Here is a 21,866-nt window from a genome sequence, read left to right as displayed (position 1 = left end):
TATTACAATTCAGAACATTCAAAATGACTGTTTTGCTGCAACCATGATTATTTCCTGTTTTCTTTATTTAAAATTTGTTTTCTCTTTAGAAGTGCACTTATTTCTGAAAAAAAGATATTAGCAAAACAAACACTTAGAACAAATATACATACAAGACATTTGGGACTATTTAGAGATACTTTAGATTTTTATGACAAAAATGTGAGGGGATATTGCTTTAAAAAGGGAATAAAGTAATAATATATATCTTAGTAATTTTTCAAAGCAATATAATCCGGCAGTTGTATAGAAAAATAATCATCAGGCTATTGAGTTTTAGTGTTTCAAAAATGTTTTGGTGGCATGAGGGTTTTTTCGAAAACTGAAGGTAAGACAAGAATAAAAACTATGTTTACAAAACTTCTGTTGGTGATTTTTTTTGTTTATTTTTGAATTTTGAGATAAGTGTTATGCAAAATTCAAGAAAGACTTGAGAAAATAATTGAACGACTGTTACACCTGAAGATCATGTCAAGAACATAATAAATATTTGAAGTTTCAATTGGGTTAACATTTAAAATAGCAATTCAGTTAAACAAGTTTGTGTTTGAAATCTTTCAAGTCTGTAGCTAAAAATACATAACTACAGAAACTATATGGTACTCGCTTAAAAGATATTTTGGGTACTTGCTGGGCATGGAGCTTACATAGAGTATCCCATACAACTACCCCAGCAAGTCAAAACGAGCTTACAAGCAGTAACTTGAAAAATACTTAAAAGAGCATAGTGGTAAGTGGCTCACTTCACTATATCCTTTCCCTTGGAAGACACAAACAATCCTGAGATTTTTTTCCACTGAACCCAGAGAGAACCAGTCAGAATCCCATTCAGCCTATTTGAGTTCCAGCTGTTCCCTGACATACATCATCTTATTAATGCCATTATAAGACAAAACAGTAAAAACAGTGACTGTTGGAACTTGGGCATGAGAGCAAGCTTGGAGAAATTCAACTTTCAAAAGCCCCTAGTGATACAAAGAACTTACATCTGTATAAAAATGCTTTCATTTACATGATTCATTTTTTTACAACTATTATAAACATAATTACCATCATTTTATAGATGATGAGCATAAGGCTGAGTGATTGTGACACAGATAACAAATTTTCTGGATGCCAACTCCAGCACTCCTTTAACTCCTTCCAAATCACAGAGCATGCATTGGCAGATTATCTCATATGCTTTTAGCACCTTAGAAGAATACATGGGTGACATGACAGAGTTGTTGTATGGGGAACTTATGCCTGCAAGTGACACAAGACAGGTAAAAATGGCTTCTCCAACAAGGAATGTGAATAGCTCATGTAACATAAAGACACTGGATAGCTTCCAGGATAATTAATTTAGCATCTCAGAAGCATTGCGGACGTAGGTCCTTTCATCTTTCTACTTTGTCATCTTCAGAGTGCTGATGTTGTCCTTGGCCTTATTTTTCTCAGAGAAGCTGGATAGCTGAAAGGTTCTAAGCATCAAATCCTCACACAAAATGTAATGTCTTAAAAAGAAACTGTAGGGGCTTCAGGTATAGCTCAGTGAAAGAGCACATATTGAGGTCCCAGCACTCTTTTTTTAAAAAGAAAGAGAGCCTACATCTTGAGCATCCCTTCCTTTGAAAAGCAAGAAAAAAAATCTTTTCCAGAAACATTCTCAGCAAAGTAATTCTCATATCTCATTGGCCTTGATTATGTCATCTCAATCACTAAACCAGTACCTGGCGTGGTGGTTAATTTACATCGATTCCCATCCCTGATACTGGGGTGTGTTCACCTAAAGCACCTGGTCAAATTAGACTTCTGACAAACTACAAGGTAATCCAAAGGGTACCAGAAGCTGGGCATGGTGACATACATCTGTTATTTCCTGTCTTCCCACCCCCCTGAAAAAAAAAAAAAACCCAAGACAATAACCACAGGGGAAAAAGGTGCCAGATTCATAGTAATGGTTCTTACTTGAAGCCATTGCACCTAGATTATTTTCCCAGAATGCCTGTAAATGGCTGGTGGCTGGAAAGATGTTAATCTTTCCTGACTTATCTGTAAAATAGGAGTACTAAGAGCCTCTATGTTACATCATGGCTCAGCTGTTCAGATCCCAGGTTTTTCGTCCTTTGGAAAGTCACAGGAACAAGGTTGGATCTCTGGATATCATAAAATGATGTATGTTTGGTCTAGTGACCAAGCCTTGGTCTTCTTAGTTCTTTTGCCCCCCACCCCCAGTACCTTGCAGCTCCTGTTCATCACAGCAGATCATATCTTCACTGGCCCATCACCTCTAAAGTTGCTATGACAGATCCTCCTCAACTTAATTCCTTCCCAGACCCAGCCAGGGGCAGGGTGAGCCAACTGCTGTTGATTTGATTGCTTTGTCTGAATTGGGAAGAAGGCCTTTGACCATCTTATTAAAACATTCGCAATGAAGCCCCTAAACAGCATGGCTTTTAAGTCTCTTCCAAAATGAGAAACTCCTTACAGAAAAGGGAAACAATGTTAGGCTAAACATCTTTCTTTTCCTGTGGGATAAAATAATCTTGAACAAACTTGAAGAACTTTTTTCCTTTGCAATTCTATCCAAGGAGGACCCAGGACACCAGTCCTTTTTTTTTTTTTAACTAGGATATATTTGCTGTACAGAGGGGATTCATTGTGACAATTCGAAATAGCTGTACACTATACATTGGTTAGATTGCCCATCATCTCCCCCCCCCACACACACACAATCCCACCCCACTTAAGGCAAGGGGTTTCATTGTTCTATTTTATATATGTATATAAAGCCCATCAACCACATTCCCTCACCTTCATCTCCACCCTCTACCTGTCAAAGTACTCCCCCACACTGTACATATTTTCCAGTCCCGTCTTTTGTTACTAACTCCAAAATCAATGTTCAAAGAGGTGTCTCGATGTATCCCTGCTGTGAGTACACTTTACTTTGGTCTATTCCACCCCTTCCATTACTTTCCCTTACCCCTTCCCTCCCAACCCACCCCCCTGTTGTTCAACAGCTTTCAATATATATCTTTATATCCTCTACCTGCATAGATGTATTTTGATATTTCTAGCATTCTCTTTTCATTTCCATCCTACCCTGAGTTGCATAGACTAGTTTCACTATTACAGACATGTTCTGTATATAAATGTGTATGTGATCACATTTGTTTTTATGTATATGTTTGTCTTTTGGATCTGTTTTCCACATATGAGAGAAAACATGTGGCCTTTCTCTTTGAACCTGACTTACTTCACTTAACATGATGTCCTCCGATTGCATTCATTTACCTTCAAACCACATGGTGTCATTCTTCCTTATGGCTGAATAAAATTCCATTTTGTGTTTGTGTGTGTGCGTGCCACATTTTCTTGATCCATTCATCTGAAGTAGGGCATCTGAATTGTTTCCATAGCTTGGCTATTGTGAACAGTGCTGCAATAAACATCAGTGTGCAGGTGTCTCTATTGTATCCTGAGCTACCATTCCTTTGGATATATGCCCAGGAGTAGTATCATTGGGTCATATGGCAGTTCTATTTTTAGTTTTTTTTTTTAAAGGAATCTCTACTGCTTTCCATAATGGTTGCACTAATTTGCATTCCCACCACCAGTGTATAAGGGTTCCTCTTTCATCGCATCCTCACTGGCATTTGTTGTTTTTGCCCTTGAGTATGGCCATTCTAACTGGGGTTGAATGAAATCCTGTACTTTTGATTTGCATTTCTTTTATGCAGGCCTCCTTTAAGTGTGTCCAAACCTGCAAAAGCATTAGTTCAGGTTTTTACACACACGAAAACAAAAATCCTAGGGGGGGGGGAAATCACCTTAAGCAGTAACTCCACATATAGTCAGTGCCTACATCAGTGCCCTGGCACATAATAGACGTTGGATGAAAATTTCTGAACAAATTAATTAAATAGTTGCTTTTTTGTAGATGGCCCTACTTTACAACTAAGGCCAATTTCAAAATCTTTTCACTTTTAATTAATATGATTCCAAAAGCATTAAAAAATGAATGTAGTTTTTTGCTGAAGTTATTTTCTAGAAAAATATAAAGGTATTTGCATTACACAATGAGGCTCCTGAGCTGGAGGCGTGATTCAAGGGGTAGAGCGCTTGCCTAGCAAGCATGAAACCCTGATTTCAAACCCCAGTATCACAAAAACCAACCAAACAAACACAGTGAGGCTCCCTAAATATCCTCTATCTCCTTTCCTTTTTTCTACCTCTCTCTGGAGTACACTCTCCTCCATTATCTTCTCTGCTTCTCTCCTCTTAGGCCAATCTGAAGCTGATCTTTCCTATACCAGAGGCCCACAGTGGGATTGTCTGTTCCCTAGACATACAGGGGACTCTCTCCACACCCCGCTCTCCTTGTCAACCCAATGAGCAAATCTTAAGAGTACTGGGGCTTGAAGTCAGGCCCTACACCTGGAGCCACTCCACCAGCCTTTTTGTGTGTGAGATGTTTTTTTTCTTTTTTTTAAATTAATTATCTAGTGTCTAATTATTTTGCATATATAAAATGAATTATCCCAATATTTCTTAACATGTCATCACTGTTGAACAGTTTAAAATGCTATTTTTGTCACACTCTGTATTTATTGTATACACATCAAGGAAAATCGAACAGTCCCCAGCATATTGGTGTAATGGGTTTTTTCAAGATAGGGTCTTGCAAATTATTTGCCTAAACTGGCTTTGAACCACAATCCTCCTGATCATAGGATTACAGTTGTGAGCCACCAGCACCCAGCTGAGAATGTAGTTTTTAAAATGTCACTTATGAGTTCAAACATAAGTAATTGTTATTTATTTTTATGCATCATTGGAACAATATCTTCAATTTAACTACACTCTGAAACAGGTGGATGCTTTTGTCCAGACTAAAATAAGTGGATTTAAGGGAATCCCAAATTAAGTTACATTGTTAGAACCCAAGCAGGTTGCAAAGATAAATTTATAGCCTATGAGGCAGTGGTTCCTTCCAGGTGGGCAAACCTCTTGCCTGTGTACTTAGCAGCAAAGTCTACTCAAGGGTAAGCAAGGATTCCTGAAGAACAAGGCTATTTCTGGACTTTGGGCAAGGGATCAGTGTTGACCAAAAAGAATATACCATATGCTCTGTGAATCATGTTTCAGAGCACGTTTCTTACATTTTTCCTAAAAAGAAAATAGGAGCAAACCACTGATTGGAAATGAGATTACCTTCCTAATCATCTAGCAAGATATTCTGTGGTCTCATTTTTTTCTCCTGTGGAGTACAATGTAACTATCCTTAATTTAAAAAAAAAAAAAGGAAAGGAAAAGAAAACCACCTCTTAGAAAGTAAATCTCCCAAGCATAAACAAAAAGTAGCAAGTAGGATTGAAACCTGGATGATAGGGAGAGCACATTAAACAGTGAGAGTGATTTGCCCCCACAGAATTCTGAGGGTCTCCTTTGCCTGTGTTGTAATTACACTTCCTGCTTTCAAAGTGTGAAGTCTAGATTCCTCCTCTCTTGCTTTCAGGTTTTTGGTGGAAGTTATTCATCATTTCTAAGAAACAAACTGCAGTGATTCACAGGCGAGCTTATTGGACACTATGTGGAATGTGAATTGAGAAGCCCTGATTATGATCTTTCTTCCATTATCTACTGAGAGTTCCTGCTAAAATATTCATCATTTCTGAACCTCTGTTTTCCTGCTGACAATACAGGAGTTAGAGATGCTCAACCATCTAACAGAGGTTGTTGTGAGAGTCGCTGTAATGATAAAGGGAAAATGCTTTTTAAGGTGATGTATAGACTAGCACTGTACATTTTAATTAACCATGGTCCTAGCAATTCTGCCTCCCATTAAGAAGGTACTTAAAACATCATGTTCGTGTCTGAGAGATTCCTCACACACACCTTGGGACATCACCAAAGAGCAGCATACACTAGTCTGGAAAGGCATAGTTTGAGCTGGGAGGCCGACTGTAGATCTCAGACTATTTGCCAAGGTGTCTGAAGAATTAGGTTTGAGCTGCCGCTGGGCGAAGCTGCTGTTGGTGGAATCCAGGATGTGGTTCCAAATCACAGCTAGGAAGCAGATCTTTCAAGAATGGTTTTGATTAGGGTGTGCCTTTGTGTGTGGTGGAGGCAGCACAGTTTTTAACACTTCTTTCTACCTCTTGAGTGCATAAAGTCCCAGTCCCCACTTACAAGACTAGGCCATTTTTTCCTATCACCTACTTTTGCCCGGGGAACACACTTCCAAGCTCCCTTGCCAGATTCATAATGGCCATAGGTGCTGCCGTCAGGATACATAAGCAGCTAGTTAAGATGCTGCAATTGAGTCCTTGCAGGAAAATTACTAGATTTGTGCAGGTTGGTTCTAAGAGCTAGTGTTTTCTCTGCTCCTTTGCTTCCCTACCTCTACTAGGTAAACTGTAACCAAGGAGTCCGTCTAGGGACCAGTGGGACAGAGAGAATCAGCGTATTCAGAGGCATAATTAAGGGATTCAGAGCTGATGAGATCGCCACCGGGTCTTGCTTCTGGATTTCCCCGACTGTTCCAGGAGCCAAACGCCTCTCTCCGTGGCACTTTCTTGACATTCACGCCTTAATCTCTGCAGCTAGTCCCTTCTCAAAACCCAGAGAAGTTTCCCTTCCAGCCCCCTCGCGGTGCGCAGTGATCTGCACCGTCCTTCCCCTTCCCGCAGCCTGCGGCTGGGCGTGAGCGCGATCGCGGAGGCTTGTCGGCACAGGCCACCCTCCGCCTCGCGCCGCGCCGCGCCGCGCCCTGGGTGGCCCATCCCGCACGCCCAGTGCCAGGTCCGGCGGCGCCCGCGATGGCGGCGGAGCAGGAGGCTGCGGCGGCAGGTGAGGCGCGGCGGGGCCTCGTGGGACCCAGGCCGCCCCGGCCTGGGAGCGGGCGGCGCGTCGTCGGGGCGCCCGGCTCTCCGCCGCCCGGTTTCTCCGGCTCGAGCTGGCCAGGGGCGGCCATCGCCGGTGCATCCTTCACCCCCCCCCCGCCCCCACTCCCGGGTGTCTGTTGCCCTGCGGCATGGACTGACCCAGACTGTCACTAATTGCCGGGCCCAGCCCGCCGCGCTCCCGGTGATCACCGGCGGTCAGCTGCGGGCGGCTGCTTTCCCCGCTAGGGTTTAGGGGGAGCCGAGTGGACTTAGTCCCCTCGCCCCTCTCCGAACCCCTCTTTCCCCATCTCCCCAAACCCCATCACAACCCCGGGACTGTGCAGCGAACCCAGGAGCTCTCTGCAGCTGAGCGACACCCCCAGCCCGACTTGGTTTATCTCTTATTTTTGAGGAGCTTCTGTGCATCGAGTTGGGAGTTTTGTTTTGCTTTTTCTTCTTGCTAATGCACACTGGCAATATTCTGTGGCTTCTTCTGTGGAAGTATTGTGACTACTACTCACAATTATGGAATGATTATAAAAAGCTGTTATTTAAGGCAGATGGGGGTCAGGAAGAAACATGGCAAAAACTAAAGGAAGACGTGCGGAGAAATTGGGGGAAGCAGTTATTTAAATCTCCACTTTCCCTTCAGAATATGGTGACAGAGTTGTAGATTCTTCTCTGAAATAAGGCATCAAGAAGAGGAGGCTTTCGGAATTGTGATACAATGGTGGAATTTAGATCGGGGGACAGCTCAAAAATTCTATCATTTGAACATTTAGTCTTCCAGATTATGTAAAGACATGGGTGAACATTTTGTTGAAGACACCCTCCAGCTCTAGCTTGTGACTGAGCTATTGCATTGTCCCTGGGGTCATTCAAAATCGAGCAACCTAGGTCTCCTCATCTGTAACATAGAGATGGCCACTGTAATATCTGCGTTATGGGATATTATTAACACAAAATATAAATGCCCAATATTTGAGAAATAGTGTTCCATAAACATTAGCTTAATGCCATTATTAATTTACAGATTCAGTTTGCTTTGTGACGTTAATGAGTTGAAAGTGGTGTCACACGTGAGTTAAAACTGACCAAATTGAATATCTGGGCTTTGTGTGTGAGGGGGGAGTGAAAATGCAACTAATAATTGAAGAGCAGCTTTTCTCAGGTAAGTCTTACAGATGTACAAGCCTTTAGATGAATAGTATTCTATTTAGCGAAGTATGAAGTGTGATAGAGGTGATGATCAAAGTAGTTCCATGAGGGCTGGGAGAGCCAGCTTTATTGAGAACCTGCTTTGTCCCAGGCATTTCACAAAAGGTGCCTCTGTTAGTCAGTCTCACAGCCTGTGATGTAGATGGTATTGTATCCATTTCTCAGATGAGAAAAGAGAGGCCTGCCCATAGTGACACAGCCAAAGGTGACAGAACTGGAGCTAAAATCCATGGCTGTCCTCCATCTGCTTTCTTTTCTTTCCCATCTCACCTCAAGGGTGCTAATGAGCAAGTGTGCTCACTTCCTCATTATTAAGGAGGGTGAACTTTTTAAAATATTAATTAATTTACTGTTTCTCCCCATTCCTGGAGAAAAAACAAAACAGGTCTCTCTATGAGACACCAGGGCCATGTTTTCCTTACACAAATCACTGAAGACCCCTTTTCCTTAGGCAGTTTGACGTTAGGGTGTTCATGGTAAAAAGAAGAAAAAAAAAGTCTAAAACTGGTGGTGGGGGCTGGATACACAGTTTGGCCTAAACTGTTGACAAAAACTTTAGGGCTGGATTTAAAGATGGCCACCAAAAATTAAGTAATGCTCACTTTGGTTTTTTGGCAGGCTTATGGTAAACAATACTGCCAGGTGACTAGTCATCCTCCTGGTAGATGATTCCAGAACCTTGGAGCTAGGGAGAAGGCAGTCTGAGGGAGCAGCACATTTCCATGACTGATGGCCAGCGGTGGTCTTGGCTCTGAGCCTCTGTGGGGCAGCTCTCTCACTGTCCTTTTTCGTACCATCTGGTTTTCACCTGTGACATTATCAGACCCAACACTGTAGCGGTGTGGTTCTACAGATACAGTGATTTAAATCCTTACTTGTGACTCAGAAACCAAAAGTCATGTGCCAGTCCACTCTGCATAAGGTACTGTTCCTGGCCTTGATCCTCAGTTTCAGTCAGAAATGCCTTATGCAAGATAAACCAGGATGCTCTTATGTGGAAGGGTTGCATTACTCGGGTGTTGAGATCTGGGTCATTAGTCAGCCTCCTATTATCAGGGACTTAGTGTGAAATGCTCTGCAGGAGGCAAGAGTACCTAGACATCTGCCTGCTTTGTGAGACAGTGAGTTCCTTTCCTGGTTTTTGTAAAGTCTGCCAACTGGAGGGGCTGTCTGGTTCCTGACATCCCAGCATCTCATCTGTAAAATGGGGAGAGCCATTTTACAGTATCTGCTTTAAAGCAGATTGTTAGGATTAGATGAGATATAAGTGCATATAAAATGTTTAGCCCAGCCTTTTAGAGTCCCCTGCATGGCTCAGTGTCCCCACTTCCTTCCTGGTGCTGTGAAAACTAAGAGCCCACAATTTAAGTTCTTATGGGAGTTGGCATCAGAGGTGGAGTATGTTCTCTGTGGTAGTGGGCAGTATTTCTAGGCACTTACTGTTAATTCATGAAACACTTGGCTATGTGTGTATCTACTGTAGTTCCTTCTCTTACTTGGGTGTTCATATTTACTGGTCCCTGATACATTCTATTTGTATCACATTAGGCTATAATATCTTATTTACCTTAAACTTAAAATATCCTTAAACTTCTTAACAATCAGCCCAGTTATATAGTATAAAAATGCTCATCTGAAATTTGTAAATGCTGACTGGCATGATAGGAAAGCAGACATTTAGGAAATTATTTGTGTTTAGCTTCTGTAGTCTTTACTTTTAAGGTTTAAATTTCCTTATAGTGAGATTAAAAAAAGAAAAGGAAATGTAGAGAGAACATTCCTCCACTTAATATGGCTTGCATTGTAGAGGATTTAGAATTGAAGGTTAAGGTTACTATGGTAAAACAAAACTTTCCAAGACATTCAAAATGCTTTACTTAAGGCTGGTGGAATGCCTCAAGCAGTAAGAGACCTGCCTAGCAAGTGTGTGAGGCCTGAGTTCAAACCCCAGTGCCACCAAAAACAAACCAAAAAAAAGCATAATATTTTATGTATTTTAAGTAGATACAAAACATACTTGTTGGTATTGTCCAAGCACATCACAGAGAATGTAGAGAATTATCTAGATTTGTCTTCCAAAACACCTCCGCTTTGTCTCCCTTATATGTCTTGCTTGGTTATGTGAGGGCTGCCTGGCTGCCTTTCCATCATGATCTCCATAGCTCCACTTTGAGGCCTTTGCTCAGGCTGCTGGCTGCTCCTGGAGTACCCTGCTCACCCCCCAGAAGGCTGTAGCATCTTTTTGTGGGAGGGGGGCAGAGGGCCTGGGGATTTTATCCAGGGCCTCATTTATGCTAAGCTTTAACCCACGCAACCTGGAGACTGAGTTCAGATGTCATTTCTTTCATCTTTGTCTGTGAAGGACGAGCTCTGATGTAGAAAAATCAGCAAGAGATGTAGAGCTATGCTGTCGGGCATTATTTATCTGCTGTGTGACTTCCCCCAAATTATTTAGCTTCTCCCCAATTTTCTTTTATATATGTTGGACTTAAAATACCTAACTCAGAAGGTGCTTGTGGCAATTAAATGAGATAGTAATTACAAACTGTTTAGTGTACTCTGACTTCAACAAATGCTTTTTCCCCTTTTCCTCTTGAATCCTCAACCTCTCTTCCAAAGCTGAAATGATTCTTCTCTCCTGTTTTCACATTGTAGTATTTTGTGTGTGTGTGTGTGATAACACTCCTGCCTGTTTGCCACACGTTATCCATGTAAGTTTTTCCTAGGAGGGCAGGGTCGATTCCCACTCATCTTTACAATCTCCGATTCCTTGCACCTATTAAGTACTTAATAAAGATTGTCGGTTCTCAATAAGTGATGGTTAGCTTAAGGTGTGGACAGAGTTGGTTCATTCATAAAGGATCTATTAAATACATACTCACTGTTTGCTAGGCAAACAGAGATGGAGAAAGCAAGAGTTGATAAAGACCTTACTAAGTGTATTCATCTAAGTGAGAAATGCAGCCCAAATGTTTGTAATACAAACATGATATGTTGAAATGCATAGACTACTTGTAGAGACTCAACCCCTCTCCCAAAGCTGGGAGCAATTGTGTAGTTTGTGAAAGGGGGACATTTGAATATTGATGGACAGATGACTCTTGGAGAAGCAGTGAAGAAGTATTTTGGAAGGCAGACTCAGCATGGAAATGGAAAATCGCCAGTGGTGTGCTTGGAAGAACTGACATTGGTATTCTTGGGTTTGGTTAGGAAATTGGATGAGGAAGAACTGTCTTGTCAAAGTCCCATTGCTATTGTTGTGTTGGGCCTCTTGCCAGATCTATGGTGCCACATGGGCAGTTGACACTGAAAGCCTGTTTTAGGGGCAGGTGGTTTTCCAAAAGGAAAGATACATGCATCTTTTTTGGGGTCCTGGTCAGCCATAGAGTTAGTGGGTTTTTTTTGTTTTGTTTTGTTTTCTTGTTTTTGCTACAGAGCTTTTATGTCACCAGGTGAATGATGGCACTATTCTGTTGAGACAGTTGGAAAGTAGACATCTGGTTCCTCCCAGAGGGTTGCCCATTAATTCTTATCCTTTGCTCCACATCTGTCTGGTCCCCTTCCTTTTTTTATCCTCCTTTCGTCTTTATATCTTTAAATCTTCTGTAAAGCAGAAGCACAAGAACTATGTAGCTCATTCCCATTACAGCCTGTTGGGAGTAGGTATCTGCCATTCCCAAGCTATTCCACATAATGACCCATGTTCTCCTACTGTCCCCATCACTTACGTCCCCTCTCCATGGGCATATGCTTTTAGAAAAGATCATGGGACAAAACTAAAGACTTTCAACCTTGAATCCAATACAAATGTTTAATGAGAATTATAAACAAGGAATCCAGGGTCTTGCAATCAGAACATGTTCCTAGTATCAAAAGAACACTCATGGAAACATTTATGTGTGGTGACATAAATTGTTCTTGTGTTACTCAGATGCAGAGCAGAGGCTTTGGCTTAGACATTACTTATGAGCAGATGTGCTACTTATATCACAATATACCTTCACCTCCTTTTCTTAGGAGAAAAGACTATAGGGAGACTATCTTGTAATTCGAGTCCCCAGCTATAGGTGTAATTCACAAAATGCAATGTTTAAAGATAAATTAATTACAGTAGGTGGGATTGTAATTAATTCACTACTTTACAGAATAGTTATCAATAGATGTTTACAGGAATAGACAGTTGTCAAGATTAGTAATTGTTTTGTCAGTGACCTAGGGAAACATTTTGATGAAGTGTTGGATATGATTTCCATCTCAAATTTTATTCTCTGAATACATGGCAGCTCCCTGGTTGGAGAATTAAACTTCCTCTCTGAGTTCACATGGTACCAAGGTAGGCTGTGTGTACATTATCACAGAGACAGACCATACTGCATTCTAGTAGCCATCTGGTTACCCAGGCAATCACACTGACCTAGAGAAGCCAAAACCAGTTTTCCATGGATTCTGATGCTTGTGGCTTCCCCCATGGGACTGGAGTTTGATCTCAGGACTTTGTGCTTTAAAGCAGCCCTCTGCCACCTGAGACCCACCTCCAATCCATTTTGCTCTGCTTATTTGGACATGAGGTATGGGGAACTATTTGTTCAAGTTGGCCTCAAACTACAATCCTCCTAATCTCAGCCTCCCAAGTAGCAAGGATTACAGGTGTAAGCTACCAGAGTACAGCAGCTTATAGCTCCTTTTTCTTAGTTTTCAACTTGAAATATTAGGACTTTTGACTTACTGCTTCCTTTCAACAACAGTCATAGCTACTTCTGGGACATGTGACCATACATCAAACAACCTGATTGAGGGATGTTCAGATTCACACCTTAAATCTTAGAAGGCCTCTAGAGCAAATTATTTATTGAAAGGCTTAGAAATAATTTTTTGTTAGTGATTTTTCAAGGGGCTAAAAGCAGTTGTAGATTTTGATCATCGTTACTATGGTAACAGTGGTAGAAAGAACATAAATGACAGTTTGTTTTTATTGTTTTTAAAATTCATATTGTACCCTGTGTGGTGGTACACTCAGCACTTGGCAGCTGAGGCAGGAGGATCTTGAGTTCAAGGCCCAGCTCACTATGGGCTACATATTGAGACCCTGCCTCAAAAATAAAATGATGTTGTTTCAGTTTGTAGAACTTCAACATTTATTTATTGCAATGATGTATTTCCTTTTTTTTTAACTTTCTTTTTCTATTGTTTTTATTAATTTTATAGGGGGGTTCATTGTGACATTTCCTCATATGTGTACAACATACCCTAGTTTAGTTCATCCCCTCCATTATTCTACCTCTTCTCTACCCTCTTTTTTTTATTGTTTTATTATTCATATGTGCATACAAGGCTTGGGTCATTTCTCCCCCCCCTGCCCCCACCCCCTCCCTTACCACCCACTCCACCCCCTCCTTCTCCCTCCCACCCCTCAATACCCAGCAGAAACTATTTTGCCCTTATCTCTAATTTTGTTGAAGAGAGTATAAGCAATAATAGGAAGGAACAAGGGGTTTTGCTGGTTGAGATAAGGATAGCTATACAGGGCATTGACTCACATTGATTTCCTGTACGTGTGTGTTACCTTCTAGGTTAATTCTTTTTGATCTAACCTTTTCTCTAGTTCCTGGTCCCCTTTTCCTATTGGCCTCAGTTGCTTTTAAGGTATCTGCTTTAGTTTCTCTGCGGTAAGGGCAACAAATGCTAGCTAATTTTTTAGGTCTAAAAGTTTAAAGATTATTTCTAGGATAATCACCATTTATTGAATAGATACACAAATATTTTTATGAATACTGATGAATTTTTTTTTAACCTCAAAGTTAAACTAAAGATGTCTGTTGATGTCTGGGATGGCACAAACCATGAATCTTTTGTAAGGTCTGTGAAAAATTTAGCAAAGCTACTCATGTCTGCCTAATGGCCTATTTCATGTCTTCAATTTACTCATAACCTGTAGAAATTATATTGTGTTGAGCCATATTTTCCCATGCATAGCAATGATGTAGGTGGAGACCATCGAAATCTACATTTTTCTGCCTTTCGAAAAACCTGCTGATGTTGAAAATGTTAGACCTGCATTCTTCTTTTGCCATGGGGATCATCAGGTCTGAAACAGGTTAGGGGACTTTCCTATTGCATGTGGAGTTGAAATTCTGATTAACTTTTGCTTTTGCCCATCCCTGGATTAGGTAGAATGCCTATGAACTGTTGACCTCTTCTGGAATATTCACCATCAAGGAAGCATTCTCCGTGCTTACATCATTCTTGTCATCACCTGCATCACTACTGAGTTTTTTCCTATAACTCCCATTTCCTTACAGTCAACACAGTGTTTCTGCTCCTTCTATGACTCCTTGCAAAAGCTTAGCAGGTGTCATTTGCACTACTAAAAAGCTAACAGTCCTTGCCCTTTACTATTTACTGTGTGCTACGTGTTCTGAGTGCTTTCCATGGTATACTTCATTTAATCTGCAGCAGCTCTATAAGGAAGGTACTATTATTATTCCATATTTCAGATGAGGACAGAGGCACAGAGAATTTAAGCACATTGCCTGAGGTTAAGGTTGCAGAAGCAGGATTTGAACCCAGGAAAACTGGCCACTGGAGCATTTAACCTTTTCACCTGGCCCTGGATTCCGTCCTCAATGCCTAGAGGCATTCAGAGAAGTGTTGTTTCTGTGATGTCTGAAACAGAACTGCTGTTCTGTTGAGAGAGTGTGTGGAGTCCTAGCCTCCTGTGGCTTTGAGAGAATCTGAGCTCTTTCATCTATCTGTTATGTTGTGTTCAGCAGGAATATTAGCCAGGGTTCAGTCAGAAGAGTAGAGCTAGTAGGAGATATGTATTAAGAGATCATTTCAAGAATTGGCTTATGCAGCTGTGGAGCTCACGAGGGTGGACTGGAATCCACAGGATGGGCTCTCAGTAAGGCAGGCTGGAACTCTCCATGCTATCCACAGGGAGAGTTTCTTCCTCAGAGAAGTTTCAGCTCTGTTTCTAAGGCCTTTTGACTGATGAAACCAAGCCCATCCAGATTTCCTAAGAAAATTTCTCTTACTTATGGTCAACTGATTGTGGACTTTAACCACATCTACAAAATAGCTTCTCAGCAATACCTACCTTAGTGTTTGGATTACTGAGGACTGTGGCCTGTCCAAGTTGACACAGTAAAAAGACCATCATAGCGAGTTTTTCCATTGCTCAGAGCCTCTTTTCCTCAGATGGTAAACAGAGGTAGTAAACACCATAGGGTGATTGTGAGGATTTTGTTACACTTTTTTGGGGGGGGGGTGAAGGGTGTGGCTGAGCCTGGGGTTTGAACTCAGGGCTTCACACTTGCAAAGCAGGCACTCTACCACTTGAGCCACACTTCTGGTTCTAGGAGTTCATGAGATATGTGAAGGGTCCAGCCGCTGGTATCAGAATGCAATAAGACTATGTTATTTGCAGTAGTGGTGGTAGTCGTTGTGAGATGAATGACAGCAGGGGCAGCTGTGGTCCCACCTACTCTAGCGATTAACCTTTTTTTGTCACTCTTCTGTTCACTCTGGCTTGCTGCAGTTGTTGGTTTCTTAATTAGTTTTCTTGCCTCAAATCTCCCCTAATTCACCTCTATTATTTTCTCAAGGCCATCACAAGAGGCTTAAGGTAGCCCACTATGCTTCATCTTTGAAAAATGTGCCTCTGAAATCCAGACACTGTTGTTTATAGCTCTTCTCAGGATGTTATCACAACATTACAACTGCCTCCAAAAAAGTGTGTCTCCACATCCCCCTCATTAAAAGCTAGGGAAGGAAAGGTGAGTTCTGCAGTAACTCCAACATCTTTTATTCCTCTTCTGTTTCTATAGTGACTGAGGGTGGAACATGCAGGAGCACAAATGAGAATGTGGTTTTAAAATTTGGTTCCTTTTATTTAAACTGGGATATAACTCATAGTTGGGCATATTATCTCACCACTCTGACCTCAGCTTCCTTGGCTATAAGGTGAGTGAATTGGACAAGATGATTTCATTTTTTTTAGTCTTTTTTTTTTTCATGTTTGCTAGGCAAGTGCTCTACCACTTGAGCCATGCCTCCAGCTCTGGACTGTAAGATTTCTTTTGTTCCTTTTCCCTCCTGTCACTCTTATTATAAATTAAGAAAACCAGGTATCTTTTTAGGATTGTCTCCAAATCTTTTACAGTAATCTTTTCTGTCTTTAAGAACAAAACTAGTTTATTTTTCCATGTCAAACCAAATATTTAACAGGCAATATTTCAATATAGTTGAATCAAATTACTTTAAAAAACTTAACCAAGAAAGTCCTCTACTATCCTACTCTACCAAATAAGAAACAGTGTGAACAAATGAATGAACTTGGGAACTGTTCCAATCTGTTGGACTTGACTCTTTGGGGCCTTATTCTGAACTGCTTGTCCATTTGCAATCCACACTAAACTCTCAGGCATATGTCTGAGTTTTCTGGCTCATAAGCTTTGATTTTCCTTCCTAATCTTCCCACTTTTGCTTATCTCCTGAATGTAACAGTTAAACCTTTATTTTCAAAGTGTTGCTTCCATGCAACCATGATTCTGGCTTTTCCTATGGTTACATGGTCTTTATCCATTGTTGCTAAAGAAAGTATTCTGTTCCCATGGTCTATGTTCAGACTAACACAACTCCTATTTGGTGTTAAGGATTTTGAAGATATGTTTTAAGACACTTCAAGGGCAAAACACAGGTGTATGGTTAAGTAAGAGATAATAAAGACCGTGGAATAACATCTTTGTGTTGAATAACCTTAGGCAAGCTATATAACCATGTACCTCAAAACTTCGAGATTGTATACTACATTGTCTTTACCAGCATGCATAAGTGATATCATAGCTCAGTAATTTTGGCCTTCATTTCAATTGCCCACACCACCATTGGCACTCAAGCCTCTAATTAGTGCCAGATGGAACTTCAGGACACACAAGAGAAGCTATTGGACTTTATTTCTGTGAAAGAGTGGTTTCTTTCTTTGGCCCCATCATATTCCCAGCCTCTAGCATAGGCTGTGGTTCACAGTACGTGCTTGATGAATATTTGCCCATTGAATGATCTGCAGGACATGACAGGACCACAGTTGACTAACACCACTCACCAAGTGACCAGCCACATAAGAGGGAAGGCCAGCTCTTACATCCTTTCTACTGAATTGTCCTAGGGAATGGTTTCTGAGTAAATTCTACAGTTTGAAAGTTATAAACATCATTTCTTATTCATGCCCATGCAGTTGGTTTGTTTTACTCTGAACACCACACCCTCAGAATCAGACAGGGGAGGCTTAGTACATGGTGGGCAAGAGATCCAGAGCACCTGCTGATTGTAAGGCCATCTTTAGCAACACATTCTAGTGTGAGTAATACAAGCAAATTCACATCCAACCTCAAATATGCTCTAGAATACATGTGTCTTTGCAATGAGTAAACCTAGGAAGTCCCTGGCCTTCCTCTGTGGTCATTTTAAAGCCTGAGGCCCAACAGCATACCTGAAGTTCTCTGATACCCTAATATTACTCCCTGACTGCTCTCTCCATTTCAAACTAGTCCAGTTTTCCCACCTGCTGAGTGATTGTTCATTTTGTTCTGACCATTGACATCTCTTCCCTAGTTTCATAATTTTATTAACTTTCCTCTGTAACCTTGGTGTCTCTGCATATGCTGTATTTGGCACTAGTGAGAAAATTCCCTGCTCTTCTCTCTTTGACCTTTTTTTAAATTTGTTTGTTTGACATGATAGATAATGAATCATTTGGTTTAAAAGTCTTGCTGGTCACTTTTGCACATGGCATGTTTTGGTGAGGCTTAGAGAGAAGTTAGATAAAATCTGAATCCAAAAAGATTTTGATAGGAGCCAGGCCCCACTGGCTCATGCCTATAATCCTAGCTGAAATCAGGGGCTCCCTACTGCAACCAATAGCTGGGTGTGTGGGTATGTGCCTGTCACCCCAGCTACATAGAAGGCTAAGACCTGGAGGATCACAGTTCCAGACCAGCTCAAGCAAAAAAGTTCATGAGACTTCATCTCAGTGGAAACATGCTGGGTGTGGTGGTGCATACCTGTCATCTCAGCAATGGCAGGATGCATAAAATAGAAGAATGGCACTCCAGACTAGCCTGGGCATAGAGAGAGACTCTGTCTCAAAAATAACCAGAGCAAGAAGGTCTGTGTATGGCTTAAGTGCCTGCCTAGAAAACATGAAGCCCTGAGTTCAAACACTAGTACTGCCAAAAAAAGGAAAAAAAAAATGATGTTATAGGGAGATACCAAAGTAGATTTAACTTAAAAAAAAAACTCCAGCATTTACGTATATAAAGAAAGAAGACATGAAATGGTAAAGATGTGGCTTAATAGCCTATAGGAAAGACAGATGTGGGTTAATTCAAGGACAGTCCTATTTGGGAGCCAGGAGACCTGTTCCTCCTTTACCACTGTCTGACTGTTTTTAGGGCAAATAATATCAACTGTAATTCTTTCCCAGAAAAAGAGGAATTTATATTAGACTATCTATAACATCAACTCTAATTCTAAAATTATATAAATGAATCAACACGTAAAGTGAAAGCCTAATATATAAAATCTGATGCAGTGCTATCAGTTATGAAAGTGTAATACTTGGAACGTTATCAACAAAGTTCTACTGTCCTCTGTTTGGACTCTATAATTCCAAACTTCCAGAAGAGAGCAATCAGGTTGGCAGTGAGGCAGACTATGCATAACGTTTGGAAGTGTCACATGGTTTGGTTTGGTTAAAGAGAGAGTATAATTTGGGACAGATGTATAGGGTGTTAAGCTTGTGAACAGAAGTTTGTGGAGTTCTACACTAACAGCTCATCTCAGATGCCACCTCCTTCATGAAGTGCTTATGGAGTGTTGTGATCCAGGGTTCTCCAAAGACACTTTCTGCTACGTCGTGTGATTGGGTTATTTTTATAGTTATCTACTTGAGTTCTTTGAGAGCAAATGCTATGTTATATTTCTCTTTGCATCTTCTGTGATTTATGCCACAGTGTCTTGCATAATAGTAGGCATGCAGATACTTACAACTAAATTGAAAACTTATTAAACTTATTAGACATAGGATTGGTGAATAGAAATTACAAGAGAAGTTTTTTGGCCTTCCAAGATGTAAAGTTTTCAAATAACTGAAATGTTCTAAATTTACAAGGAGTGCAAGATAACACAGCACATTAATTAAAATGGATAAAATTTAAAATGTTGGCAACACCAAGAGTTGGTGTTACAGCTCATACACTGCTGATGGAAATGCCACAACCAACTTATAAATACTGTTTAGTAGTTCTTAAAAAAGCTAAACATGTACCTACCTCATCACCCATTCTCCTAAATGTTTACCCAATATGAATGAAAATGTTTGTCTACACAAAGACTTATATGCAGAAATATACACCAGCCATATTCACAGTTGCCAAAAATTGGCTATCAACAAATTAATTAAATGGATAAACAAAATATGATATACCTACACAATGGGATATCACTCAGTAATAAAAAAGACCAAACTAACAGTATATGCAAGAACATGGGTGACTCTCTAATCCCTGAATCATTACATCAAGGAAACGATGTCAGACTCTAAGGGCATATGTCATATGATTCTATTTATTTGAAATCCAGATAATGCAAAGAAATATTTAAGTATTGAAAAGCAAGTCAGTGTTGCTGAGGTTGAGGGTTGGAGGGGGAGATGAACTGCAGAGATTTGAAGAAACTGGGAGAAACCTTGTTTTTGGAACTGGCGTTTGAACTCAGGGCCTTACACTTGTCCCAGCCGTTTCTCTTGTGTATAAAGGTTTTGATTACTTTATTTCTTGCTTTTTAAGAGATTGTTCCCAGGGCCTCAAATGTGCTATGTAAGCACTCTACCAGTGAGTTATGGGTCCAGACCCTGTATGTTTTAATTTTGTAATGGTTTTTACAGAAATTAAAACTTTTTTCTTTCTTATAGTGTTGATGGGGCCCAGGGCCTTACATATGCTAGGCAAGTACTCTACCACTGAGTTAAATTTCTAGCCCTAAACTTTTTTTTTTAATTTTTCTTTTATTATTCATATGTGCATACAAGGCTTGGTTCATTTCTCCCCCCTGCCCCCACCCCCTCCCTTACCACCCACTCCGCCCCCTCCCTGTCTCCCCCACCCCCTCAATACCCAGCAGAAACTATTTTGCCCTTATTTCTAATTTTGTTGTAGAGAGAGTATAAGCAATAATAGGAAGGAACAAGGGTTTTTGCTGGTTGAGATAAGGATAGCTATACAGGGCATTGACTCACATTGATTTCCTGTGCGTGGGTGTTACCTTCTAGGTTAATTCTTTTTGATCTAACCTTTTCTCTAGTACTTGTTCCCCTTTTCCTATTGGCCTCAGTTGCTTTAAGGTATCTGCTTTAGTTTCTCTGCGTTAAGGGCAACAAATGCTAGCTAGTTTTTTAGGTGTCTTACCTATCCTCACCCCTTCCTTGTGTGCTCTCGCTTTTATCATGTGCTTATAGTCCAATCCCCTTGTTGTGTTTGCCCTTGATCTAATGTCCACATATGAGGGAGAACATAAGATTTTTGGTCTTTTGTAGCCCTAAACTTTTTATGTAGCCATTTGTTTTACAAGTTTTACTTTTGGCATTAGACCTCAAAAGTCTCTTCTTACTTGAATATTATATATTCACCTGTGCAATTTCTTCTTATACTTTTATGATTTAATTTCCTTACATTTAATTCATCATATTTTTTTTTGATGAGCAGAGAAACAATGATGTAACACTTCTGTATAGTTAAGGAACTGACCTGACACCAATTATTAAATAGCCCATCATTTTCTCATTTATGAGTGTGGGTGATGTGTAAGAGATTGTGGTAACTGGTCCCTGCCCTCAAGGATCTGTGCCTGGGAAGGGAAACTGAGTGGAAAAGAGAAAATAACAGTGAAGTGGGTTGCAGCAGTGGCATCAGTCACAAAGTGCTACCATCATATGTAGAGGAGCTCCAACAGGGTGACAGGTTTTGAGGACAGTGTCAGAGAAGGCTTCTTTCTGTCAGAAGTAGCATCTGACCTACGTTTTGCCAGATAAGCTTGTGCTAACCTGATTTGAGAAAAGGTAAGACACCCAAAAAATTAGCTAGCATTTGTTGCCCTTAACGCAGAGAAACTAAAGCAGATACCTTAAAAGCAACTGAGGCCAATAGGAAAAGGGGACCAGGAACTAGAGAAAAGGTTAGATCAAAAAGAATTAACCTAGAAGGTAACACACACGTACAGGAAATTAATGTGAGTCAACTCCCTGTATAGCTATCCTTATCTTAACCAGCAAAAACTCTTGTTCCTTCCTATTATGGCTTATACTCTTTCTACAACAAAATTAGAGATAAGGGCAAAATAGTTTCTTCTGGGTATTGAGGGGTTGGGGGGGAGAGGGAGGGGGCAGTGGGTGGTAAGGGAGGTGGTTGGGGCAGGGGGGAGAAATGACCCAAGCCTTGTATGCACATATGAATAATAAAATAATAATAAAAAAAAAATATTTTATTTCTGTCTCTGATCTTATATGAAGCAAAGAATGTGCTTTTAGAGTATGTGTTTGAGGCATGGGAATGAGGAGATGCTTGGAAGTCTAGGATTACATATAATGGAGTGTTCAAAGATAGTGTATATATATTTTTTTGATTGGCTATTTGAAGTAAGAAGTTCCTCCAGTTTTGCTATGGAGAAAGATGGTGCTCTGAC

General features: G+C 40.6%; 1 protein-coding gene across 1 annotated transcript in view; it reads left to right on the top strand.

Annotated features, from left to right (window-relative positions):
- Nucleotides 1-6,786: 6,786 nt before the first annotated feature.
- Nucleotides 6,787-21,866, top strand: part of Bmal2 (basic helix-loop-helix ARNT like 2) — a 75,901-nt gene continuing 60,821 nt past the window's right edge. The window contains 1 exon segment of the mRNA XM_074083053.1: nt 6,787-6,876. Within this exon segment, the coding sequence (XP_073939154.1) occupies nt 6,846-6,876 (31 nt within the window). The 5' untranslated portion in view covers nt 6,787-6,845.

The sequence above is a fragment of the Castor canadensis genome, chromosome 8 (assembly GCF_047511655.1).
Source record: "Castor canadensis chromosome 8, mCasCan1.hap1v2, whole genome shotgun sequence".
NCBI lineage: Eukaryota > Metazoa > Chordata > Mammalia > Rodentia > Castoridae > Castor > Castor canadensis.
This window is presented reverse-complemented; position numbering and strand designations above follow the sequence as displayed.